The sequence below is a fragment of the Accipiter gentilis genome, chromosome 32, assembly GCF_929443795.1.
Source record: "Accipiter gentilis chromosome 32, bAccGen1.1, whole genome shotgun sequence".
Lineage (NCBI taxonomy): Eukaryota > Metazoa > Chordata > Aves > Accipitriformes > Accipitridae > Astur > Astur gentilis.
The window spans coordinates 13,436,285-13,461,461 of NC_064911.1; the positions used below are offsets into that span (position 1 = coordinate 13,436,285).

The 25,177-nt window shown below is 35.8% G+C and overlaps 1 protein-coding gene across 1 annotated transcript in view; it reads left to right on the top strand.

Moving 5' to 3' along the window:
* Positions 1-25,177, top strand: part of CFAP47 (cilia and flagella associated protein 47) — a 347,638-nt gene that overhangs the window by 159,220 nt on the left and 163,241 nt on the right. The window contains 4 exon segments of the mRNA XM_049834739.1: positions 2,962-3,142; positions 18,932-19,128; positions 22,956-23,099; positions 24,276-24,449. Of these exon segments, the coding sequence (XP_049690696.1) occupies positions 2,962-3,142; positions 18,932-19,128; positions 22,956-23,099; positions 24,276-24,449 (696 nt within the window).

Genomic DNA, 25,177 nt, shown 5'->3' on the forward strand with positions numbered 1-25,177 from the left:
TCTGTCTTATTGTAGCACAGCAGCCTTAGACCTGCAATTGATAATGAAAGTTAAAAAATATTAAATTCCATTTAACTCTCACTGCCCTGAAGAATACTAAAAAGAAGAAGAGCAGCTGCAACATTTATCTGAATTGAGTTGGATATTTTCTCTTTTCTTGGAAATGTTATGCTTTGAGGCAACAGGGTTTAGTCTTGTGTGTGTTTGCAGGATTTTCTTTTTCCCCTTTCAAAAAGATCTAGGTCTCATAAAAATATTTTGTCCTTTAGTCTTTGACAAGTTACCAGGAAATACTTGAAATGTTCATAGATGATGTAGTACTAACCAGCTGTATTTTCTCCTCACATATCTTTAAAAATGAGAACAAGGATCTTAAAATAAAGTACTTAAGTGATTTTTTTAAAATCATAAGATAACTCTTCAAGATAATTAGAATTTAAATGTGTTCAGTACTCCACCAAAGGTCATCTTACAATCATTTTGTCAATTAAGACTTCCCAAACTTTTTAATGATGTTGGATTTTGATGTCAATGTTGGAAAATAGTCTGATTACCAAAATCAGGTATAAATTTATATTTGAATATGCAGAAGATCAAAGTCAAATTTAAACTGGTAAATATATGTAATTCTTTTGGTTTGGAACTTCCCATTACAAGTGAGAATGAAACATCTTTTTCCCACTGCAAGGTTTTCTGTCATTCCAGTCCTATCAGAGAGAAATGGAACTTGCTATTAATAGAGCAACTGAATTATTAGCACCTATTGATTTTTATATTTATTTTGTGTGTGTCTGTGTGTGTGTCGTGGTTTAACCCCAGCCAGCAACTAAAAGCCACGCAGCCGCTCACTCACTCCCCCCCACACCCAGTGGCATGGGGGAGCAAATTGGGAAAAGAAGTAAAACTCGTGGGTTGAGATTAGAATGGTTTAATAGAACAGAAAAGACAAAACTAATAATGATAATGATAACACTAATAAAATGACAATAGTAATAATAAAAGGATTAGAATATACAAGTGATGCACAATGCAATTCCTCACTGCTCGCTAACCGATGCCCAGTTAGTTCCCAAGCAGCAATCGCCCTCAGGCCCGCTCCCCCCAGTTTATATACTGGGCACGGCATCCCATGGTATGGAATACCCCTTTGGCCAGTTTGGGTCAGCTGTCCTGGCTGTGTCCCCTCCCAACTTCTTGTGCCCCTCCAGCCTTCTTGCTGGCTGGACATGAGAAGCTGAAAAATCCTTGACTTAGCGTAAACACTCCTTAGCAACAACTGAAAATATCAGTGTGTTATCAACATTCTCCTCATACCCAACTCAAAAACATAGCACTGTACCAGCTACTAGGAAGACAATTAACTCCATCCCAGCTGAAACCAGGACAGCATGACAAAGAGAGCGTACTATCAGTGAACTTCCAGTTTCGCATGAGAGAAATTAATAGGGAGTTCAGGTTTTCAACTCACCTAACAATTCTTCTTGTCCCTTCCGTAAATTATATTTGCACCATAGAAGTGGTGCAAATACAGTAAAAAAAGAACTATGCTAACGTTTTGTTTTGATGAGTATTTTTTTAGTCACATACATCTGTCCAGTTGTTCTTCATAGAACAAGGATCTTGAATACTAATCTGTTTCTATATCTATTGTGTCAAAAAACTGTATTAGCAACTAAAGCTTAACAGGTTCCTAAATTCCATACGTACTTTGTGTTTAACACCATATTGACACTTTGGATGGATAGATTAATGGTCAAAACAAAGCAGTGGCAAAGTGCAGGTGTGCTTTCTAAAACTGGTAACAGAATGTGAGCTTTGTATTAAAGCAGGAAAAAAAAAAAAAAAAAGGCAAACCACCAACCCAAAGCAGAACCTCAACCCAGTGGATTTGAACAGTAATTTGACCATATTACCCTTAATAGCAATCCTTAAGAACAAACAACTTTCCTTTTAAATCATCTTTTTGAATTCCCACAATAGATTTCCATTCCTTGTCCCATTGCAATATGTACTGCAATACCTGCTGTCCTGGCATTATTTTAAACCAATAAGCTTTGAGAAAAAAAAACAGTTTTCCTAGCACAAGCTGAATATTTCTGTATTTACCTCCTCCCTAGTTTTGCTTCAAGATAATTGATCAATTAAAAGACTTGTCTATAAAAAATGTGACTAGATTCAGATATTAAATTTGTTCAGTTTACAGTTAATCTTGAACATTGCAATTATACTGTGTTATTGGATCAAAAATCACAATTTTGAGCAAGTAGTGTTTTAAATCATTGCATTATTTCTGTAATGCTATCTTACAGGAGTCAAATTTAGTTCATTAAGAGGTTTAGATGCCTATTTTGAGCTTGCTTTTACGTAGTGTGCTAATCCTTTACTAATCTGTTTTATGCTGTTGATTAGCAATGCTTTTTACCAGGAGGAGGAGCTTATTTGTCCCTTAATTTAATTCTATATGCTTTGATTTCTAAAATATATTGTCCACATTAAAATATCAAAGCTAGCTCAGCTAACGGTATAGTTATCCCTTGCAAAATATCAAAGTAATTTTTTCTTTTCATGCTTTTTATTATTCAGAAACTATGAAGTAAAAGAACAAACATCTATCTACATCTGATACAGAATGTATTTTTCTTTTCGTGTTTTTTCTCCCCTTTTCCTGCCTTCCCTGAATACATATAAAAGATTGCAGAGTGGTTTCTGGGTAGCAGGTGGTTTTACTGTAAATCTCAAAATGCATTTTCTTTAAACGAATGTTTCAGATGCATGATGTCTAAAAAAACTATACAAGACAGTTTTTATTTAGAAGGATCTCTCAACAATTTCTATATAACTTGCCTAATTACCAATTCAATTTTAAAATTACAACCTTAAGCCTGTATAATTTTACATTTCTTAACCTGAAATGATTATGATATGATTGTTCTTATGTATACATTATTCCTTCACTTGCAGAGACGTGCACTCCCGGAACCTTGTAAATTCCCCCCAGAGTTGAAGTACGTGGATTACAGTGTAGAAGTGAGCATGCAAGAATTCTTTGAGGTTCCTGAGAAGTTCTCTATTCCAGTATTGGCATCAAGCAGAGTTAATTTGAATGTTTCATCAGCAAAAGACCTTTCACCTCAGAAAACAGGTGAGAATAGTCTTAAATATGATGAATTTGGGTTTTTTTTCACGAGATAATCTGTATTTTTAAGGTTTTCCTAAATACATTCAGAAAATGATCTTTCTCAATTCTCCTATTTGTCAAAGTCAACCTTGTCTTTGTCATCGCTACCCAAGTTGCATCTTACTCACTCAAAACAGTGTTTTCCACTTGCCCTTGGTTTTTTCAAAGGTACACAACCACAGGAGACTTGTAAATGAGGAATTTATTTGTTTTGTTTATCTGACAGATCCTGAATTTGTGCTTATTTCTCACTTCCCCTTCTTATCCAACACCGATCTGTGCTCAAATTGTGCCAGTTATACCACCTATCTTTTCTTGTTTGCCTCTCCTCAGTCAGGTAGAGGGAGGTGTCAATTAGTTGTTTTCTCCCTGCCCCTCATCAATGAGAAGTTGTGCATGAGTCTTCAGAGTGATCTTGTCAACTTTGGTCAGTGTCTGTTTCCTCTTAATTTTTCTAGTATCTTAACTTTTATACTGAAATCTTAATTGCTTTCTTTTTTGCTTGGCTTCCATTTTGATCCCTCCTTTGGTAGTTGATTTTTTTTTTTTTTTTTTTTTTTATGGTTTATTTTAGCTTATAAAGCACTCTAGGTTGCATTTCTTAAAAAAACTTAAGTGGCTGAGAGAACTGGGGTTGTTTAGCCTGGAGAAAAGGAGGCTGAGGGGAGACTTTATCACTCTCTACAACTACCTGAAAGGAGGTTGTGGCGAGGTGAAGGTTGGTGTCTTCTCCCAAGTAACAAGCAACATGACAAGAGGAAATGGCCTCGAGTTGTGCCAGGGGAGGTTTAGATTGGATATTGGGAAAAATTTCTTCACCAAAAGGGTTGTCAAGCATTGGAACAGGCTGCTCAGGGAAGTGGTGGAGTCACCATCCCTGGAGGTGTTTAAAAGACGTGTAGATGTGGCACTTGGGGAGATGGTTTGGTGGTGGACTTGGCATTGCTAGGTTAACGGTTGGACTCAATGAAGTTAAAGGTCTTTTCCAGCCTAAATGATTCTGTGATAAAAATTGTGTTTATATTTATCTGCTAGGGTATCTGTGCAAGGTTATATCACAGCTAATGTAATGTCCCAAGGGTATCTGATAACAACACAAATAATTTTTTGTTTTCCTACTTAAAATACAAGTAGTAATTTTCTTAGCAAATTTTGTAAAGGCTTGAATTATAGTCAGTGCATCCATAGTTTTGTTTCATCACTTCTTGATCCATAGAGTCCTTCTGCATGTTTCCACAGTTCACTTCCCCAAGTGTCATTGGAATTAGTCATGTGCTTTCATGGTGTATGTTTGTTTTCATACTTGGTGTATCCCTTGTGTTTTTTGTTTCTTTCCTGGAATAAAAATAAAGAATTTATCGATTATTTCTGACAAATCTTTTTGTTACAGATTCATTCTACTTAAATTACAGTGTCTGTGCTGTAAAACATTTTAGGGTGTCACTAGGCACTTTTTTAGGAAGATGACAACAGTTATTGCAGTGTTAGAAGCAAGACTAGCCTGATGAGTGACTACAGGACAAGCAGTCAGCAAAAGTTGTAGAATTAGATGTAACACAGGTTGAAGGCTGAAAAATTTCTGGAGTGATATTTAAATCCTAGTTAAAATCCTTTTGTTGTCAAGTTAAAAAATAATTGCCTGTGTTTGTAATAATTGATGTAGAGGTGAACTAAAATAAGTCGTAATGGCTTTGTTGAGTGGTGTAGGGGATTCTTTGGATTGCACTGTAGAAGAGGGGAATACCAGCTGGGATAGAGAGCGAAATCTGCACACACAAGTCTGATAAGGACATAATAAGACATCCATCATGATCTCAGAACAAAGGTTGTTAACTGACCAGATGGCAGGTCACTGTTGCTTAGCAACTTCTCATATTATTTTTAAAGTTAAAATGTGAATGAACATACCTAAAAATTTTAGAGGATTAATTGCTAAAATGTGGTGAAGACACTACATTACAGTAAGGAATTGGTTGTTTTACTGTCAGTTTATGCTGCTTCTTTTTCCATCAAAGGACATTATAAATGTATCTGAAAGAGGGAAGCAAGCAATGAAAAGTCAGAAACTAAATCATACTGCAGTGAACACAATCTCTTTGATATTTATTTTTTCCTTCTCGGACACTTAAATAGTTACATGAGGGAGTAGAAATGTCAAGATGATGCAGAAAAATACATGGGGCTTTGGTAGTGAATTCAGAGAGGTGGTGAGCTGAAGAACAGCTAAAAAGGGAAGCTGTGATAACCAGCTGATAGCACGAAAACAAAGATGTGTTCAGTACAAAGGCAGTGCAGGCTGATTCAGTGTATTTATTGTGCTAACGGGGAAACACAGGAATATTTACAGGCTCTTAGAAAATCTAATATTGTGACAGAAGTCCTCAGGTGGTGTTCCTGTGGATGGAGGCAAAACATTGGTCTCATCTGAAAATTTTAACTTCATTATCTGTAGAAGAAGCAGCATTTTAGCCATGGTGGTAGCTTTCCTTAGGGTGGGAGTAGCTGCTTCTCTGAAGAAATGACAGAGTGCTTAGATTTATGAAGAAAAACAAAGGTGGAAGCAAGCTAACTAATATCAATCCTTGGATCAGAATTTCTTAGGCTGCAGTAGCAGGAAAAGTGCCCAGCCAATATCCTAAGAACTCTGCCAACAGGGAATTAGAAGGTAAAAATCAATGCCACTCAACATATTTTCCTGTAAAATAGATCTTGTTAAATAACCTTATTACATTTTTGGCAGTATTACAGATCTAATAGATAAAAAGAATACAATATGTTTACCTTACTTGCAATATGACATCTTGATCAAAATCCAAACCATATGCTTGTATGGAACTAAAATAATATATTCGCCAGATTGAAAAACTGTAGCAAATGTTGTTAATTCATTACTGGAGAGTCATCAGAAAGTGAGCCCTCAGGAACTCATATTTGTTGGACAGTTAGCTACTTTCCATCAGTAATTTAGAAGATTATATAAAGTCTTTGTTGAGTTAGCAATGACCCAGATTTTGTGAAAGAATGGTTAGCTGGAATTGCTACATAGTTATAAACTCTGTATTTTAGTGCAACCAAACAGGTAGTAGTATATGTGGAACAGAGTCTGCATGCTAAACCAGGTAAGAGGCTAGTTTTGGAAAACAGTTGTTAGTGAAAAGGACTGACAGTCACAGAAAATTTTTATTTCTGTGTGAGCTCTTTCTTAATGCTGAAATGGCCAATGAGATCTACAGATTAATTAGAAATGTCGTAAGGATTGGGGAGATGGTCTTGTCTCAGTACACAGTATTGGCAGAAGAGCGTGTACAGAAGTGAAGGGTCTGGTGTCTGTAAGAATTTTGTGGAAATTCTGAAAGAATTTGTGAAAGACAAACCATAAAATGTTCCAGTGCTAGAAAATAAAGCATAGGACAAGAGCAACCCCACAACCACTTTGAATTCTGTGTGCCTGCCAAGCAGTTCAAGCACAGCCCCTATAGTGTGTCAGTGTTATGTGACCCAAGGAATCTGTACTTACTGCATGTGGATGGAGCTCATCTACTACGTCTGCCACCTAAGAATGCCTAAGGACACAGTCTAATCCTCAGGCCAGCTCCGTTTCATACTGAGATTGTTAGGATTCTTTTGGTCTCCTTTGTGCATTGATCTACACCTTGAGTACCCCCATCCTCTTAAAGCTCCTCTTGATGATATGCAGAATGTATCCTGTAATTCTTTGCTTTGTAAAAATTTTGGTGTGCAAGAAGATCACATCACATATCACAGTGATTGTTCACCATTGTCTTAAATAGGATCCTGAAGAGCTTTAATCTCTCTGAATCATTACAAGTAGCCTGGGAAATAATTCAATCCCCGTATATAGCTCAGAAGAAAGGTAATTCATAGTAAAACTTTAATGCTTTATAAACCAAAGGATAGTGTATTGAGCATTTAGAAACTTGTGTTAGGCATAATTAACTTTGAAATAAGTTGCTCTTTTCTTAATGGTGTGTTATTAAAGAACAATAAGGCTAAAATGTCAAGTGGAACTAAAATAATGGCTCCAGATTTTAAGCAACAGAGAAGCAGCGTCTAAAACGAGCTCCATGCTTCACCATAACAAGTTGCTGGTTTCCTTGGATAAAGCATCCACAGAAATGCTTTGACTGTCTTGCCTCATCTGTTTCTGTATATGTGTGTTTCCAGAGCAAAACCAGTACAAATTGCACTTGGTTTGAGGTTTTAGGTAATAAATTCTATCCCTTTGTTTTCCCATCATTCACACACCTCTTGCTGTAAACCCTTATTAGTCAAGGAGTCATTCATTTTGTGGTTAACGCTAAAGGGAAGATGTGATATTAGAGTTAATAGAGAGATTGTTGTGTGATGAGTGAAACTGCAAACACAAGGAATTACAACCAGTACAAAACAAAAGGGCATAAGACCGTCAATTAGACTAGAGAATCATGTATCACAGAATGGTTTGGGTTGGAAAGGACCTTAAAGATCATCTAGTTCCAACCCCCCTGCCACGGGCAGGGACACCTTCCACTAGACCAGGTTGCTCCAAGCCCCATCCGACCTGGCCTTGGACACTCCCAGGGATGGGGCAGCCACAGCCTCTCTGGGCAACCTGTTCCAGTGCCTCACCACCCTCCCAGTAAAGAACTTCTTCCATACAACTAATCTAAATCTACCTTCTTTCCATTTAAAGCCATTACCCCTCACTCTATCACTACAGTCCCTGATAAAGAGTCCTTCCCCATCTTTCCTGTAGACCCCCTTTAGTTCTGGCAGGTTGCTATAAGGTCTCCCTGGAGCCTTCTCTTCTCCAGGCTGAACAACCCCAACTCTCTCAGCCTGTCTTCATCGGAGAGGTGCTCCAGCCCTCTGATCATCTTTGTAGCCTTCCTCTGGACCCGCTCGAGCAGGTCCATGTTCTTCTTACGCTGGGGCCCCAGAGCTGAAGGCAGTACTGCAGGTGGGGTCTCACGAGAGTGGAGTAGCAGGGGAGAATCACCTCCCTCGACCTGCTGGTCACGCTTCTTTTGATGCAGTCCTATAACCTAGGGAAAAAGTTTTAATTACTACTATGCAGCTATAATAAGGTATACCCGCTCCTATAATTCGTTCTTATCAAACCTGTCTTTTCTATTCTGCTTCCTTTTCTTTCCCAAGAAATCTTTGACTTCTAATGAAATCAGAGAAAATTAAGAAAGGGTTGTGATAAGCTTTTCAGCAACATAATCGACAGGTTTAATTAAGTGAGTGTCATACTACATGGACCCCCTTTGTTATAGAACAGAATTTTATGTAACCGAGTGGTTAAGGTACTCTTGACCTATTTTTTTCCCCATAATCCCTTTTTGTTGTCTATTTATAAGAGTATGGGCTAGGCTAAATGTGGACATAACAAGGTATAGTTGTGTTATGATCATATGTTTGCATGCATTGTACCTGTTAGTGTTGGAAAGGAGAAGTTATTCTACACCTGTAGGTTAGGAGGTTTTATTATTATTTTTAATGTTTATATTCTAACACAACAGGATAAAAATTCCATATCTACCAGTAATAATGAACACTATGTAGATTGTACAATATAAATACATTCTATTTGGTCACTTCAATATATATAACATAATTTCATTTAGAGGACCCCATTACATACCCAGATTGGCATGACTGTTGAATTTTAGTCTGATATTTACTGGCAATTTAAAGAAGAAAAAGAAATACCATACTTTAGAATGATACTTAAAGATAGGTATCATTCCCATTCCTTAGCAGAGAGGTTTTGTATTCTCCCCCAAAATCTACATCTTCAGCAGCAGCATGGCACCCCCAAACCTGATAGTTTTTGACTCTGTATTAGTTTATGAAAATGTTACCCATGAATAACTGAGTCTATAAATAACATTGATCTGATCTCAGTATTTATCTTATGAAGCCTAAATGATAGGCTATAGTTAGAAATATGTGATATTATGTTTTCATTTCCATGCTTTCCAACAAAAAAAGTGCAGAACAACTAACAATCAAGAATTAAATTTTAAATTGTTATTTGGCATGCATCATTCTTACTGTTTGAGATGAAAAATACTTTTCAGTGTTTTCCTTTTGTGTTTTATATAGTCATATCAGATAGCTAAGTAAAAATATTTACCTGCACTGTAGCATCTATAGATGGACTTTGTCATGTCAGTAATATTTTCTAATCAGTATGTGTTTCCTGATAATGATATGCTATGTTTTAAAATTTGCATCAATATTTCTTCATGACCTGTGGTCAACCTTATCGCCTTCTTTCTATGCCTTTTAAATAGTATCTCACATACTTGCTCAGTATTGGGTTTAATCAGGGCAATCTTTTTTTATCTTTTATTTATTTATTTATGTCTCCAAAGCAATTTCCTGGGGCTTTAAATCTATTCTGCAATAAAGTATTATCAGTAATTGTGTTGTTTCTTCCTCGTATTCCATGGTCCACATGCTGTATGTATTTCCCTGCATCTTAGTTGGTCTTTTCTCTCTGAATAAATGTTGTGGTTTAACCCCAGCCAGCAACCAAGCACCACACATCCACTCACTCACTTCCCCCCCCACCCATTGGGATGGGTGAAAGAATCAGAAGGAAAAAGGTAGAAGTAGAGGGCTGAGATAAGAACAGTTTAATAGAACAGAAAGGAAGAAACTAATAATGATAAGAATAACAATAATAAAATCACAATAATAATAATGAAAGGATTGGAATATACAAAAGAAGTGATACACAATGCTCACCACTCACTGACTGATGCCTCGTTAGTTCCCGAGCAGTGATGCCCCCCGGGCAACTGCCCCCAGTTTATATACTGGGCATGACATCCCATGGTATGGAATACCCCTTTGGCCACTTTGGGTCAGCTGTCCTGGCTGTGTCCCCTCCCAACTTCTTGTGCCCCTCCAGCCTTCTTGCTGGCTGGGCATGAGAAGCTGAAAAATCCTTGACTTAGCGTAAACACTACTTAGGAACAACTGAAAACATGCGTGTGTTATCAACATTCTTCTTATACTGAATCCAAGACATAACACTATACCAGCTACTACAAAGAAAATTAACTCTATCCCAGCCAAAATGAGGACAACAGATCTTAATCTTTTAAAGCAAAATTACATAGTCCCTGTCCAATAACAAAAATTTTGTTGTCTTTCCATTTTTCTGTTTAAATCTTGAGGTTTTGCTCTAGCCCCTTATCATGTTAACTTTCAGAGTTCAGTTCTCTGATTTAACTGACAGTATAGTAATAAAAAATTAATTACATTTAGTGGTCTTAATTATCCAGGATAGTGAGGCACAAAGGGGATTAAAAAGTGTAAGTGGTAGCATTCCTTTTTACTCTTCCTTCATACAAAGGATTTATTTAAAATACGATTCCATTTTTTAAATGTGGCTTTGAAAGATGATGATATAGGTCTTTATCTTAATAGTTTTAATGCCATCTATATCTATTGAATAGCTATTTCTACTATATTTTAGTAGAAAGTTGTTTTGGTCTTGCAAAAGTGAGAGGGATTTAATTATTAGACTTAATGCGTTTCTTTTGTGTTTAATATCGGCAATAATGAATTAAGTGGAGAACAGTTGTATTTGCCACAAGTTTTTTTTGTATTGTGAAAACTTTTTGGAAGGCCTCTCTCTCATGCTGGTGTGTGAATAGGCATACTGCCGTGGTGAAGAAGGATGTTAATCAGAAAACACACCAGAGTATCCTGTACCTCGTTCTCTGGTCAGAAACGAGGTTGCAGAACATTCACTGAAATCTGGAGTTGGCCTAGAAGAAGAACATGTGGATACACGGCAAAGGCTTCAGGCTTCCTTGACAGATGAAGCCTTCAGGGGTTAAGATGCTCGTGTGTGATTTAGGTTTTCATCAGTGAACTCTGACATCTGCTTGCATGACGGTCAGTGTCAAGGCCAACCTCTGTCTTCGTTGCAGTCTTGAGACTATTGCGTCTGTGAGGCTTAGACGATACTGCTCCTCTAAAGTCAGTAATAGGTTTGGTGTTGGCCATGCCCATTTCTCATCGTCACTGGATCCAGGAGGAAGACATTGAGTTCCTTTCATTGTATTTATTTGATATAATTTTATTTTATTTAGTATTATGTGCATATTTGCACCTGTGCCATGCTGTGACTGGAAGAATGTTGTGCTGTGCCAGTGTCACTGCCTGTCTTCCTTCTAGAGGTGAAAATACAAGAAACTTTGAATAGAGAGGTTTTATGGCTCAGAGTTGTAACTTTATAAGCATCCGTCTGCCTTCATGTGTTCTGTGCACCTTTAGGATAAAACAATTGAGTACATTTTGCTTTTAATTTGTAAAGATAGAAGTTTTAAAACTTTTTAATGTAGTTGCCACTGTCACTGACTTTGTAATGCATATATATGTTTATAATTTTGGTAATTATTATTTTTCACAGTTTAGTCGAAAGATTTCCTGCCATGCAGTCTTATTTTATAGAAGTGTATCTGTAGAAAAGAACATGCTCTTCCTGCAAGTGAGGAGCATGTTTGACAAGTCAGAGCTATTATGTTATCTTTGTTTAATGGAGTTTATGAGCAGCTCATCTGCTGTATATTTGCTGCTCCTGTCTAGCAGCACAACACCAATTTTGGCAGGGTAAGAAGGAAATGGCTATAGATTTTTGGGTAAAACTCTTAAAACCAAAACAAAAATCCATCCTATTTGTCTTTTCAGCTGTTAATGAAAGATCAGCTTTAACTAAGTTTAAATGAGGCAGAACAGCTTGCTCAGCAGTTGGGTTTATTTGAAAAACATGGGTTTTATACTAAATAATGTTATGTATCAAAGGTGAAATAACATAAGTTGAAAGGGGAGGAAGGGCTTTGTTTTGCAAAGTGATGTCTCTGAAAATGTTTGAGAAATCTGCAAAGTAGCCGAGTACTAAGGGTTTCAGCCTTATTTCCCACTCTGTGTTTTTCTGACTTCAGCTCCCTCTCACTCTTTCATTAAGGATTTTCTTTTTAAATTTGGAAAAAACAAGGGTCTTGAATGTGTAACTGGCAAAATATAGTGTAGGTATTAAAAAGTGCTATTACCGTTTTATGAAAGGAAGAATATTACTGGAACATCACGTCTAGGTCTGGTTTCCATACTTCAGAAGGGAGGTTAGAAATGAGGAAGGGTTCAGAAAAGTGTTGTAGTAATTATTTCAAGGTCTTGGAAGCTTGAATAGCTTGATATCTCAGTGATCTCTGAGGGAAAGAGGTCCTGTTCAGTTTACCTGTAAGTACTTAAAAAGGGAGAATATGTCTGACTGTAAAGGGCTCCTTGCAGAAAGCATAGCGCTTTCTACATAACACAGAGATTTTTAATGAAACAATTTATGATACCTGTAAAATGACGTGTGAGGTTTATTAAATACTGACACATACTCAAGAGAAACAACAATCTTTCTACCACTTAGTCTTATAAAAAAGAAAGTGGATGCTTTCCTAAGATACACACTTTTGTTCCAACTGTCAGGCTAGGTCTTAATATTAGAATTACTTGGTGAAATTCTAATGTTAAGATAAATGTCCAATAATATGTCTTTTGGTATTAAAAGTGAAATAAAAATTTGATGCAGTCAGACTATACAAAGAGGGGAAAAAGAATAAATGCTTAAAAGCTAAAATTGCACAAAAATAAATACATTCCTAGACATCAAGTTGAAATAAATAAAGACTGAAAAATCAAAGCTAAAGTAAAAATTAGTTGAATGATTAGGGAAAAGAGAAAAAAATTTACTCTGGAAGATGGAAGTTGGTTATCAGATTTCTCAGTACTCAAAATATTTGCACCAAAGTTGAACAACAGTTAGGGACCATAATTTTAATACACACAAATTCAGAAAATAGAGTTCAGGCATATGTAGGATCTTCTTTGTTGAGAAAGGGAAACATTCTACAGCTAATTTGAGCAATTGCAATTTGAGCAAATAATACAAGATCTACTGCTACCAATATCTAAAACTAAAGCGGTGGTGGGTATCCAGTTGTAAGAACAATAAGCATTCCAGAGTTAGGAAATTCAGGAATTTTCTGGAATAGGCTGTGCCTTTATATATTTTAACATGACACTGGCAATGGCTTTAAGTAATTGAAAAAGAAAGGTGTAGGAATTCCTGAGATGAAGCACCTCACGTATTTCCATGTGACGGTTCACGGATACTACAGCATGCAAGTACTTCATAAGAAGGGCTTCGTGTTTATTTGGTTTTCTTTTTTCAGACTGTTTTTCTGTTTACAGTCTTCTGCCTTGAAAGGACTTTATGTTACCAATTGTAGTGTTAGCAGAAATCTGATACTATTGCCCTTGGACTAGAAGTATTTTAAAGGAAAGAAAGTATATTGGAGTAAATGATTGATAGCAATTAATATGCAAAAGCAATACAACAGCACGTCAGTACCAGCATATCAATACTTTATATTATACGTTGTAAGAATAACCAAATATCATCTGCTGCTGCCATGTAATGATAAACATCCATATATATTACATCAGTAATGATAAATTTGTGCAATTCCTTAAAATAATGGTAAGATTTTAATTTTCAAATGGATACGCACCTAAACAAGTATGCCCTGATATACGCTTACTGTATTTTATAAGCATGTACATTGTTGAACTTTTCTGGAATGTTTTTAGTCATGCCATAGGGTTCAGTTTCATTCCTAGTTTATAAAGATAGACATAAAAAGCCTAGGCAGGAAAATAGAAATAAAACATGGTGTTTTGATGGCTAGATTGTACTATTTCGGCATTAAAATTGTCTAGGAAGAAATAAAAGTCCACAGTGCATTTTCAGCGAAAAAATGTTGTTCCACCTTGCTATCTAATTTAGATTCAGTATCAAAAGCTACTATCAGAGTTCTTTTGCCTCTTACTACAGGATTTGATAATGCTGGCTGCCTGCTGTTATACTTGCAAAGAATACCCAAAAAGAGCCCCCCCTCCCCCTTTTTTTCCCCTTCCTTCCTCCACAGTGAATGGATGAAAAAGCTTTCTCTACAGAACTATCAAGAATTGTTAGAAATTTTCTACTTTCTTCATAATTGTTCCTACAGTTAATTTATTCAGATTGTTGTGGCTTCAGTTAAAACAACTACTGTCTTACTTTTTTCTCTTTTTTTGAAAGAAAACTTCTCTCCTTAGAGAATTCTAGATTGCAGAAAGGAAGGAATGTGTATTATCATGTGCTACAGAAATCTCTAGCTAGCTCTCGTTATATCTTTTTGGCATTAAGCCTTCATTACTAATTTTGCATTAACTTACTGTTTTGCAGTAAGTGGTATAAAAACTTGGTCTTTGATTCTCTCCATGTAATACTTCCTTATGCATTCAGTGCACTCTTCATTAGTTCTGAGCTCTTTTCTCTGTTAGTAGGAAAATTTGCTTAACCTTCCTTCTTTTCCCCTTGGTTGCTTATTTTTGAAAGATCTCATCTCAAACACTTCCTTCTTCCAGTCATGAAGAATCACTTTTGAAATTTTTGATATTTGTAAATTCTGGGCATATGTGTTAGAAAGATCTTGGCTCTGTCTTTGTTGTGATTTTAGATAAAGAGACTTTGAATTATTACTCTACTATTTTTTTTTCTCAATGCAATATTTTATAATTTGGCTAATCCTTTTCAGTAGGGGCTATACATCAGATGACTGAAGAAAGAACCTTAGCTTTATTATGTTTCTTCAGTTGTATTAAGAAAAATTTTACTTGGCAGCATTCCGATTGCCCATTGGCATAGGGACTGTGTAGCCTGCTTGTTTCTAAAGCACTTATGAGTATTCTTCAGGAATAGTGAGGGGCAGTGTTTATTAAACAACCAACCTGCAAGAAGGTCTTTCTTCTACTTTATTGTAGTGCCACACAGCTCTTTGCTGGCTGCTGAATGTGATACATGAACACGGCTGCTGAGTATTCATGACAAGACATTGAAAAAAAACTCTCTGCCATTTGCGTTTTTAAATCAATTAAGGAAAACCTGTTCTCATCCCCCCCTCACCCCCCCCAATATATGTTCCTTTTCCAATTGATCAAGTGTATTTAACTGTTTGTTTAGATATGTAATGATATACTGTATTTAAGTGGAAAAAAGAACCAATAATCAGTTAGTAGGTTTTTTTATAAACTCTTCTACAAATATGTTGTATTCAGATAAAGTGAAAGAAAATCAGGAAACAAACACACACAGTGATAGCAAAAATTTCAAAACCTATCAGCACTCATTAAGGGATATAAACCAGTGGTTGCTTTTTCAAGACTACTGAGTAGAGTGATATTCTAATTCAGATGAGCTCATTTGAAGACCCAATATATAAAGAGAAGTCAGAAGAGTCTGGGCTCTTCAGTATTTAACCTCCTAGGAGTCCATACCTGCAAATTCAGTCTTTGGGTTAATTTAACCAGTTATTTGTGACACATGCACAGTGTCAGAGATGTTCACTGTGAAATTTAGCTTTGAGCTTCTAAATAGATAGAGCCATCATGGCTGAATAAAAGCTAATATAATGTGCAAGTAGTTGACTAACTGCTGAAGGCCAATAGTTTCCTACCTTCAGAAGTTATGACCACAGATTGTGATATGGAAGAGTAGCATTTCTATTCTTTATTCTTTCCCTCCTCCCATAATTTGTGGTAGGGCTAAAGAGCGATTACTCTGCGAAGTGCCATTATTACTAATCTCTAGAATATATTTTTTCTTACATTTTAATGTCAAAAGAATTGTCATTACTTTTCTTTGAAAGGTGCTGTTTGTTGGCCAATGCAGTTAGAGGATTAACTTTGAATTCAGGTCAGGCAGATCTAAAATGATGAGTTGTAAGACTTGTAAGAACCAGAAAACATGGACTTTCTTAATTCCAGATAGTGATCAGATTGTCTTTTGCTATAAGTAAATGGCACAAGATGCCAGGCAGTTGCCAGAGAACATGATCAAAACCTATGTGCTGTAATTTAGCTTTCCAAGAATGTGTGGTGGTATTACACACCAAAAGTATTAATTTTGCAAATAACCCTGTGTTGATAACTGTATTCACAACTAAACCCAATTCAGATATTCAGATTCAGGATCAAGTAAATGTTTCCCATGGGCATTTGTCTAATACAAATCTATAAAATAAAACTGTTTGCCTATTTCACATGAAATAACTGCCCATCAAAAAAAAATAATATCCTGTCTAGGGAAAGAAACTGTACCAAAAGCCTGTATTGGTCTGCCTGACTTTTCACTGTTGTGGAAATACTTGCAGTCTCATTAATTTCCATGGATGCAGGCTCTGCTTCCTGTTACACAGAAATAACATAAATGCTGCCATTGCTTACCGTTACTACTTTTGTCTCAGGAATTGTTAAGCCAATTTTGACCCTGTGGATTATTTTCATTAAATCTTTGAATTAATTCCTAGACTAATCCTTGCTGAATATCTTATGAGACTGAGAAAGAAGAAAACATGCTAAGCTGAGAAACTTTTAAGCTCAGTTTACTCTATGGTATTTAAAATTAGCATGAAAAAACATTTTGCAGAAACCCTCCCAACCTTCACGTATAATTCACAGGCAAGTGATTTCTCTAATCATTTTGATTTGGAGATCCTGTCTTGCTTCAGAAACCATGTCTTATTGCATAAAATACTTATCAAGTTAAATAAACATCACCAATTTACTAGGTTTCCTTTTTATTGATTGTAATTGATCATAATATTTCAATTATACAACAGACCTATTCTTCAATACATTTTTTTAATGCATAAGAAACATATTTTAATGAAAGTAATGCCAAACTAAATATAAATATGGAATGAGATGGGTAGGAAGACACTTCTTGGTTTTCTGTTTAAATTTTTCTATAGGAGGCATTTCTGTTTGAAAGTGTGCGCTTCAAATATGGGTCCAACTCAGTGAAGGATAATGCTAATTGTTAGTAATTACAATTTCTATGTAGAGCAAGAAAGTAAAACTCATGCAGAAATATTCTGGAGTTGCTGGTACACTGTTTTATCCTTCTTCAAATAGATGTTGTAAACATCTACTTTATCGTGAAATGCAAGTATTTAAAATGTGTACTTTAAATTCTAAGTAATTATTTTGTTTCAACATCCTAAAATAATTCTTGTAGACAGAGAAAATTAGGGACTGTACTAATGAACTGAAGAAGGGAAAGGATGGTTTCATTCCTTGCATAACTGACAAACTCAGGTCACTTTTGTGGAAGATAGCCCATAGGGATAATAACTTAGTGACAAAATAGAAAAAAGAGTAATAATTCTAAAATTACCAGGCCATTAATCTTGTCTTTAAAAGAGAACAAACTAATTTATTTCAGATAGGGTTAAACCTGAGGTGCAATTTCTAATCTTTCTGATAGCCTAGTAATGTTGAAAGATTAATAATGTCATTCTGTATGGTTCATCTCTTGAACTTGAGCTATTTTTGTGAAAATACTGAAGTCGTGATGACATAAAGCGACAAGAAATCTTCAATTTGGTGTTCGTTTTCAGAGGGGTGAGAACTGAATACATGAGGAGCACCACTTTTTGGAATAGAATGAGCAACATTGCAAATGAAAATTGATTGCACTTTCTAAAGTCAGTAGTCGTCATTGAAAATATTAGAATAGTTTGAGACCAGTTGTCATACATATCATCAGGAAATAAGCCAAATTAAAGGAAGAAGGGAAATTGCACAAGAATTTTTCAGGTGTTCCCCCTCAGGGAGCAGCAATTTGCTTGGAGTTTTATCTGTAAGGTTCTCTTGTGTCATTACATTGTCTCTGACCTTTCTCATTATCTTTTCCAACTTGAGGCATTGGTTTCTAACCTTGGAAAAGAACAGTCTTTGTTACGTTTACAACTACAGTGACGTTTTTACAGCAGCAGTCTTCATGTAGTTTTTCAGGTTTCTTGGAGACTCTTGGGAGAGTTGGACTCTTTTTATGGCCAGTCACCGGAGTTCCTCATGTGCCTTCCCTTCTCCTTTAGAAAGTGTCCTACAAGGGCTAGTGAAGGGCTTAAAATACTGTGAAAGAGCCTGATCCTTTCTGTAAGCAAGAGCAGAGGAGGAAGTCTTTGCAGCAGACTTCTTAGACCTGGCTGTGTCCAAAGATGGACAGCAATTGTATTGCATCTTCCTTACTCTAAAGATTGCTGTGGGGAGTTTTTCATACCTGCTGTGGATTGGGCAAATGGGGCTGTTCATGGTTCTGTTCCAACTTGGACACCCCTGGCATTTTTGGTAACTCAGGCGTTCAGTCCAAAATTGGCCATAGGAAAAGTCTAATGAGTAGCTCTCATGAGAACTGCTGAACTTATCAGAACTCCAGTCATTGTTGGGGCTGCTATTCGCCAAATGTACTGTATTGTTTCTGATACCTCTCATGGTAACTGTTGACAAAAGTATAGTAACTACTATACTTTTTGATATTTGCAGAAATTCATATACATTAAACTTTTCTAATAAATGTAATAGAGCTTTAAAAGTATTTCTCTCTGTGCACTACTAAAAACAATAGAAAATATTGTTTAGATGCTAAAACATAGCTTTTTTTTTAGGAAAATAAAAATTTGACTGTGCTTATATGGTAACAGTTCTAAAAGTCTATTTTGTTTTAAAGTGTTGCATGTACTGCTGGGGAGACTCTCCTACAGTTTATTGGAACTCTCTCCAGATTCTGCTTATGAATTCAATGTTTCTGAAAAGCTTTACAGCATTGCAATTTTTTGGTTTTGCTTTTAGATAGAAGTGATGCGGTTGAGCTTCCTATAAAATTCATTCCTCGGCATGCTGGTCGCTACCACTGTCAGATTCTTCTGAAGTCCTCCTGCGATGTTCGTGTCTATGAGATTGAATGTGTAGTGAATACGGACCATGCTGAAGCAGAGCTTGAATTTCTAACTCCAGCTTACCAGGCAGTGATTCAGGATATTCCAATCGTAAGTTCACTTTACCACTAGAAACTAGACTAAGATTCAGGACTTTTAAAAACTGGACTCTGGATCAATACTGTTAAAATTTACAGTTGTAAAATGCACAAAGCCTGTAAATACTGACTTGAGTATTATTACTCAAAGTCTATATTGGACATAATATAAAGCTTGTTGGGAAAAATAGTTTCTGGCTGTTCTTAAAGTAAATTATTATTTTGATGGGCTTATTTCTAATGTTTCACTTCTGACAATTGTTAATCTGTTATTTAATAATGTTATCACACTGAAAGTGAAAAAAGGAGTTGTTTAGGGAATAAATGTATTGTTTCTGAAAAAAAGGAGAGATGTTGAGAAGTAAAATAGAAGAACTAGATTATATACAATTTAAAAAATATGGCGAGCATAGGCAGTATGTCGTATATAGTTTTATCATACCCATTTTGTTTATGAAACCCTTGACACATGAGAAATAAGGCCAGGGAGTGAAGATGGAGTATAGGTTGGAACATCATCTCCCTCGGAAAATTATTGTTCAAATTTTAGAGAACTTTTCCCATTTACAAAACAAAAAATACGAAAAAAATTATATGAAAGGAGCTTAAGCTGCGAGAGAAAGGGTGAAGATTCTTTAAGACATAAAAATAGTAAAATATTTCCTGAGGTTTGAACTACACTTTGGTCTACATACTTGATGTAACCTTTTGATATTAGACCCACTGAAGAATACTGGTGTGTTAATTTATAGAAAAATTATCCTGAGATTTTGTAGACAAAAGAGTGGGGGCAGATTCAAACACGGAGACTTAATGTCCAGGGCAAGAGCATACTGTGGATGCTCTGTGAAATACTGAAGGTAGACAAGAACTAGTTCATTAGGAAAGAAAAAAAAAAGGTAAAGAAAATGAAAGGAAATCATATTACAGGGCTATCTTCTCTTACACATAAATTTTAAGATATTCATATGTTATTAAACATTGATTTATTGAATGTTACATTAGTTGAAAACCAGCTGTTGTATAACACAGAAAGGTTAGGGGGTTTACCACCTTCTTTAAATAGAGAGTTTCAAAACAGATTGGCTTTATTCTTTTGGGGGTTTTTTGTGTTTTTTTTTTTTTCACTTCTGAGTGTTCCTAAGTATATGCTTTTAAATTTCATGCGGGAGTCATGCTTTTATACTTTTAAGTACTACTTGTTTTCTTAGCAAGGAAATAAAAAATACCCCAATTGGAGCATATGTTCTCTCTGGATGTATGTGTGTGTTTGTGAGAGAGGGAATGTGTATCTCTTAGACGCTATGATTCCGATAGACTATCGGAAATGTTCCCATGCTTTTATGTTGTTAGTTAGCACTGTTATATTTGTCATTCAAATTACTGAACTTTGAAATACTCTTTGGAGGAAGACAGGTGCTCATAGAGAGTGAAACTGAGTTATGGGGTTGTTCAATCTGCTAAACTTAGTTTCTTCAACCTAATATTTAGTGTTCAAAGCACTTTTTACAGACACTAGCAAACTAACTGTCATCACATCTGTGTGGTAGGTGGAACACTTTAAAAATCAAGCAAATAAAATGGTCAAGTGATTTGCTTAAAGCCACACAGTGAATTAGTGACAGAACCAGAATAAGAACCCACCTGAATCTGAAATCTGTGATTGTTTTTGATACGGGAGTTCAGGCTGAACATCTGAAGTTTCTGTAATTCTCACAACCATGAGATGAATGTAATCGTTCTATTAATCACTTTCAGCCTCTCCAGGTATAGGTCCTATACACGCAGCCTTATTATGTACCTTGGATTTAACTCCCTACCAACCTGTGAAAAGCTTCTAACTTCCTTAGCATTAGTTGGGTTTCTCATTGACTTAACAGGCTTCAGATAAGATGTCACATTAAGCAGAGATCCTGTAAGAATTAGATGATTAAATAATTAAAACTGTTTGTTAATGCATAAGTACAAGGGAGTAGAATTTAACAAACATTTTATTTTCATTTTCTAATGTTTGTGGTTGACCTTAATGTCTTTCTTTAGAAGATATTTTTAGACAAATTCATGCTGTAGTAGAAGGATTTGTTACAGAAGAATTTCAAAGTGGCCATGTTTGTCAGCTACGTTTCTCCAGCTGACAAGTTTTTTTTGTTTGAGATTAAGAAGAAATGCTTATGCTATGTATTGGTGTAATCATCACTAGCGTGGATAAAGGAAGCATCTGATAACAATGGCACTAGAAATCATTGAAAATAAAACAACTTAAGCCCCCAAATTTTCACTGTGCTCCTCTTTTCCTTCCCAAAGAACAATCATGGTGACGTGTTTCGTCTGTCCCACCTTTTAAAACAGTAGATTAGCAAAGGGTGATGACCTGCCAGTTTTAAAACTGGTCAAGCTGGTTTTCAAAAGGATAAAGTTGTTCCTGATATATTTTTTTTTTGGGGGGGGGGGGGGGGGGAAGGAGAGAGAGAGAGAATAAAAATAACCTCTTGTTGCCTTTTTTCCCTTTCATTTTATCCTCAGCATGAGTATACCAGTTAATTACTTTTTTTCTTTCATGTTTTCTACCAGAGGTGAAGTAATTTGTTGTTATTACAGAATTGGAGACCACAGTGATGGAAGTATTCTGAAAAACTGAGGCACTATACAAATCTCAACGTTCCAAACAGGCATTTGTGCTTAACTACTAGGAAATTTACCTCTTAACAACTACGAATTTAGCATTCATATTAATCATATTAATCAAACATTAATCAAACCTTAGATATATGATACTGCAGGTCTTGTGCCATGCCATGGGGTTAGCTCTGATGACCACAGGTGGTGGTTCTTAGTTTCTGAGGTTGAAAGAGCTGAGCTTGAGAGACTTCCAAAGAAGGAAACAAAGATTGAAGTATCACCTACCTCTATTCCCCCAAATCCATTGTTTATCTCTGATGTCTATATGCAATGTTCCATTGATGAAGAACATTATGTGTCAAGGATTACTTCCTCTTTTCAGAGACGAGATCAACCTTCTCTGTTTTGACAAGGAATGTATTAGCTCTTGAATGCCAGTTTATTTTCTTTTTCAGATGGATGTTAACCTTTTTGCAGACTGGATATTTGGTCATCTGGTTCCTTCAAATAGTGGGAGGCTGAATAGCATTATTTTAGTTTTACTATTTTTATGCAGCCCCCAAGCATGTATTACAGAATATCTCACTTTCTACCATAATCAAGCAGTTTTGTGATACATCTGGGTGCAAGACAAACATGTTTCTTAAATAGGCTTTCATGCTACTCAGGACAATCATTCTTTAAAATTGATTAGACTCTTGAGCCTGTAAATACTCCTTTGGAGATGGAGTCCTTAATTCATAAGCAAGACTGATCCTATAACATAGTCAGTGGCCAAATGAGGCACTATATGCTAGTACACCACATCAGCACTTCAAAGAGGTACGCTAAGATTTTCTACAGATGGAAAAGGGACAGAATTTTGGCAAGCATTACACAGCATCATAAAGATACTTGTAAATGTTTATGATGATACTTATAAATTCCATCTTGACCATTAGCTATATCATGTACATATTATTCTAATGAGTATTCCTGCTGACAGTATTGCTGCTGACAGTAATGATACCAGTACCTGTGGCTGCCAGGAACAAGGGATTTAGTATTAGCTTAATTCATTCTTAAAATACACTGTTTTATTCTCCCCAAAGGTGCTCTGAGCCAGTACTTTGGGAAAATGAGTACTGTGCTCTGATTTGATGATAACTGCAAGTAAAAGCTGAAATGCATGTTAAGGTCTTTAAATGCATAATCTAATTTACATCTCTACTTTTATTTCAGAGTAACATGTCCAGCCATGACTGGAAACTTGAAGCAATTTTGGAAGGACAGGGTTTTTACGGGCCTCCTCTAATAAATGTGGGTCTAGGTGAAACAGCTCTGTATCCTCTAATGTTCAAGCCTATCGCTGAGGGCATAACAATGGTAAGAGGGAAATTAGTTTCAATATTTGAAAAGGATGCTTCTGTCCATAAAATTTACATCGGTGTCCAAATTACAAAAGTGCTTAAGCAGTTACTAATATTAAGCATCTGCCTGAGAGTCAGAAATTGAAAGATTGCCTACTAGCTGAAGTAAAAAAACAAAGGAACTAACTTTGCAAAGTTTAAGATTAGGCATGATAGATTTCCCCACCATCCTTTATTATCTCTTCCTTTATTTGCTTTTCTATCAAACCCTCCATTTTCATGAAACAACCAGTTACTCTATAGACATTCTGAACTTTGAACATAAAAATGTACATTGTGTTAGTCTAAATTTAAATACGTGTATTAAAATGTATTTCATTACTTAAGTAGTAAAGTAATAATGTTGAGTATTTCTCATTGCATGCATACATCACAAATGAATTTGTGATGGGTACTTTGTTTCATAAAATAATTTCTGTTACAAGTTAAGCCACTGCTTAGAAGCTGCTTTTGTCACCAGAGGAATCACTATTCTGAATTCTAAAATGAAGAGCAGAGCAAAGGCTATGACACCTTTAGCAAGAAGCGGTATATGTATTTTTACCTCTATACAAGCTGAAAGATTTTGACTGCAGGTTGCTATTCAAATGTGTGAATTGCCAAAGACAAAAAAAAAAAAAAAAAAAAAAATTGCTCTGTGAAACATTAGTAATCCTTCTGCATGCATTACCAACCAAATATAATGCAGTTTAGGAATCCAGTACTATAAAAGCCAAAAGCCCTGAATCCTTTGATGACAAATAATTATGAAGAACATTTTAGTTGAAGGACACATGGAAATGATTGAGCAAAGTTCTATTTTATGTGAGGAGTAAAGATGCATGAGAACATATTTTCTTGGATTTTTTTTTTCCAGGAAGAAGACTAGAAGTACAAAATCTAGATATATGAAGGCTTTATTTTGTTAAATTTCATAATTTAGAAAAATTAAAAATAAAAGCTGTTGTTTCTTTAGTTTTCTTCTCTGTTTAACAGCAGACTTTACTTAAGAGCTAGAAAAGTCAGTAGGAACACTTACTTGCAAGCATGTTTTGTTGCCTGGATTTAAGATTAATAAACTAACGGAGTTGGTTTGGCAGCCGAAGGGGATTTTTACAGTGCTGAAACTTTTTTTCTTCTTTCTTTGTCATAGGGAAGGCTTATTCTGCGAAATGATACAGCTGGCACTGAAAACTTCTTTAGCCTTAAGGGAATAGGGAAGAAACCTCTGGCACAGGATTGTATTGTGATAGATTGCCAAGTGAGCAAGGTGACTCAAAAAACTTTATGGGTGCCCAATTATACCAAGAAGAAGTTAACATACAAGGTAAATTTTTGCAATAATGTGACAACTATTTTTCTATCCGAGGGCCTACAGATGATGTATTACAATAGGAAACATTATTGTAATTGCAGATATACTATTAAAATTCATGTATCCGTGAGAAATTATATCTAACTATAGTTTATACCTTATGGATATGTTTATAGTCAGGAAATCTGTGAGATAGTGTATGATTTTGCTGTATGTTCCATGGAAAAAGATTTCTTAGTTTTTTAGTCTGGTTGCTAAGGGGACAACACTTCTACAATTGCACTCTCTCATTTGCTAGTCTTTCCTCCCTTCCTCCTCCAGTGCTTTGAAACCAGTGGCCAACTCCATCAGTTCTGAAATCAGAGAAGGGGCTTGAGAATTGCAGGGTTCCTAAAATCTTCATAAAGCATTGGAATATTACAGGAAAAGGACAAAAATTATTATCCTACTGAGGGAAAGATTGCTGCATGAGCTCACTATATATCTGTTTCTAATGGCCTAATGGCCTGGCCAGTCAGTGCTTGCATATCTTGGAATGAATTATAGCAGTTAGTGTCTTTTGCCCAGCTGTTGTTTCAGGGATGTTGGATGGAGTTGGGAATACTTTGCATGTTTGCCGATAGGAACGAAAATTCAGAGGAAATAACCAACTGGAGTTGTTGAAGGGCAGTGGGTCACTGGGAAGATGGGGTAGGAGGTGCTGAGGTAGTTGTGATTTCAGTGGAAGTTTATGAGATATA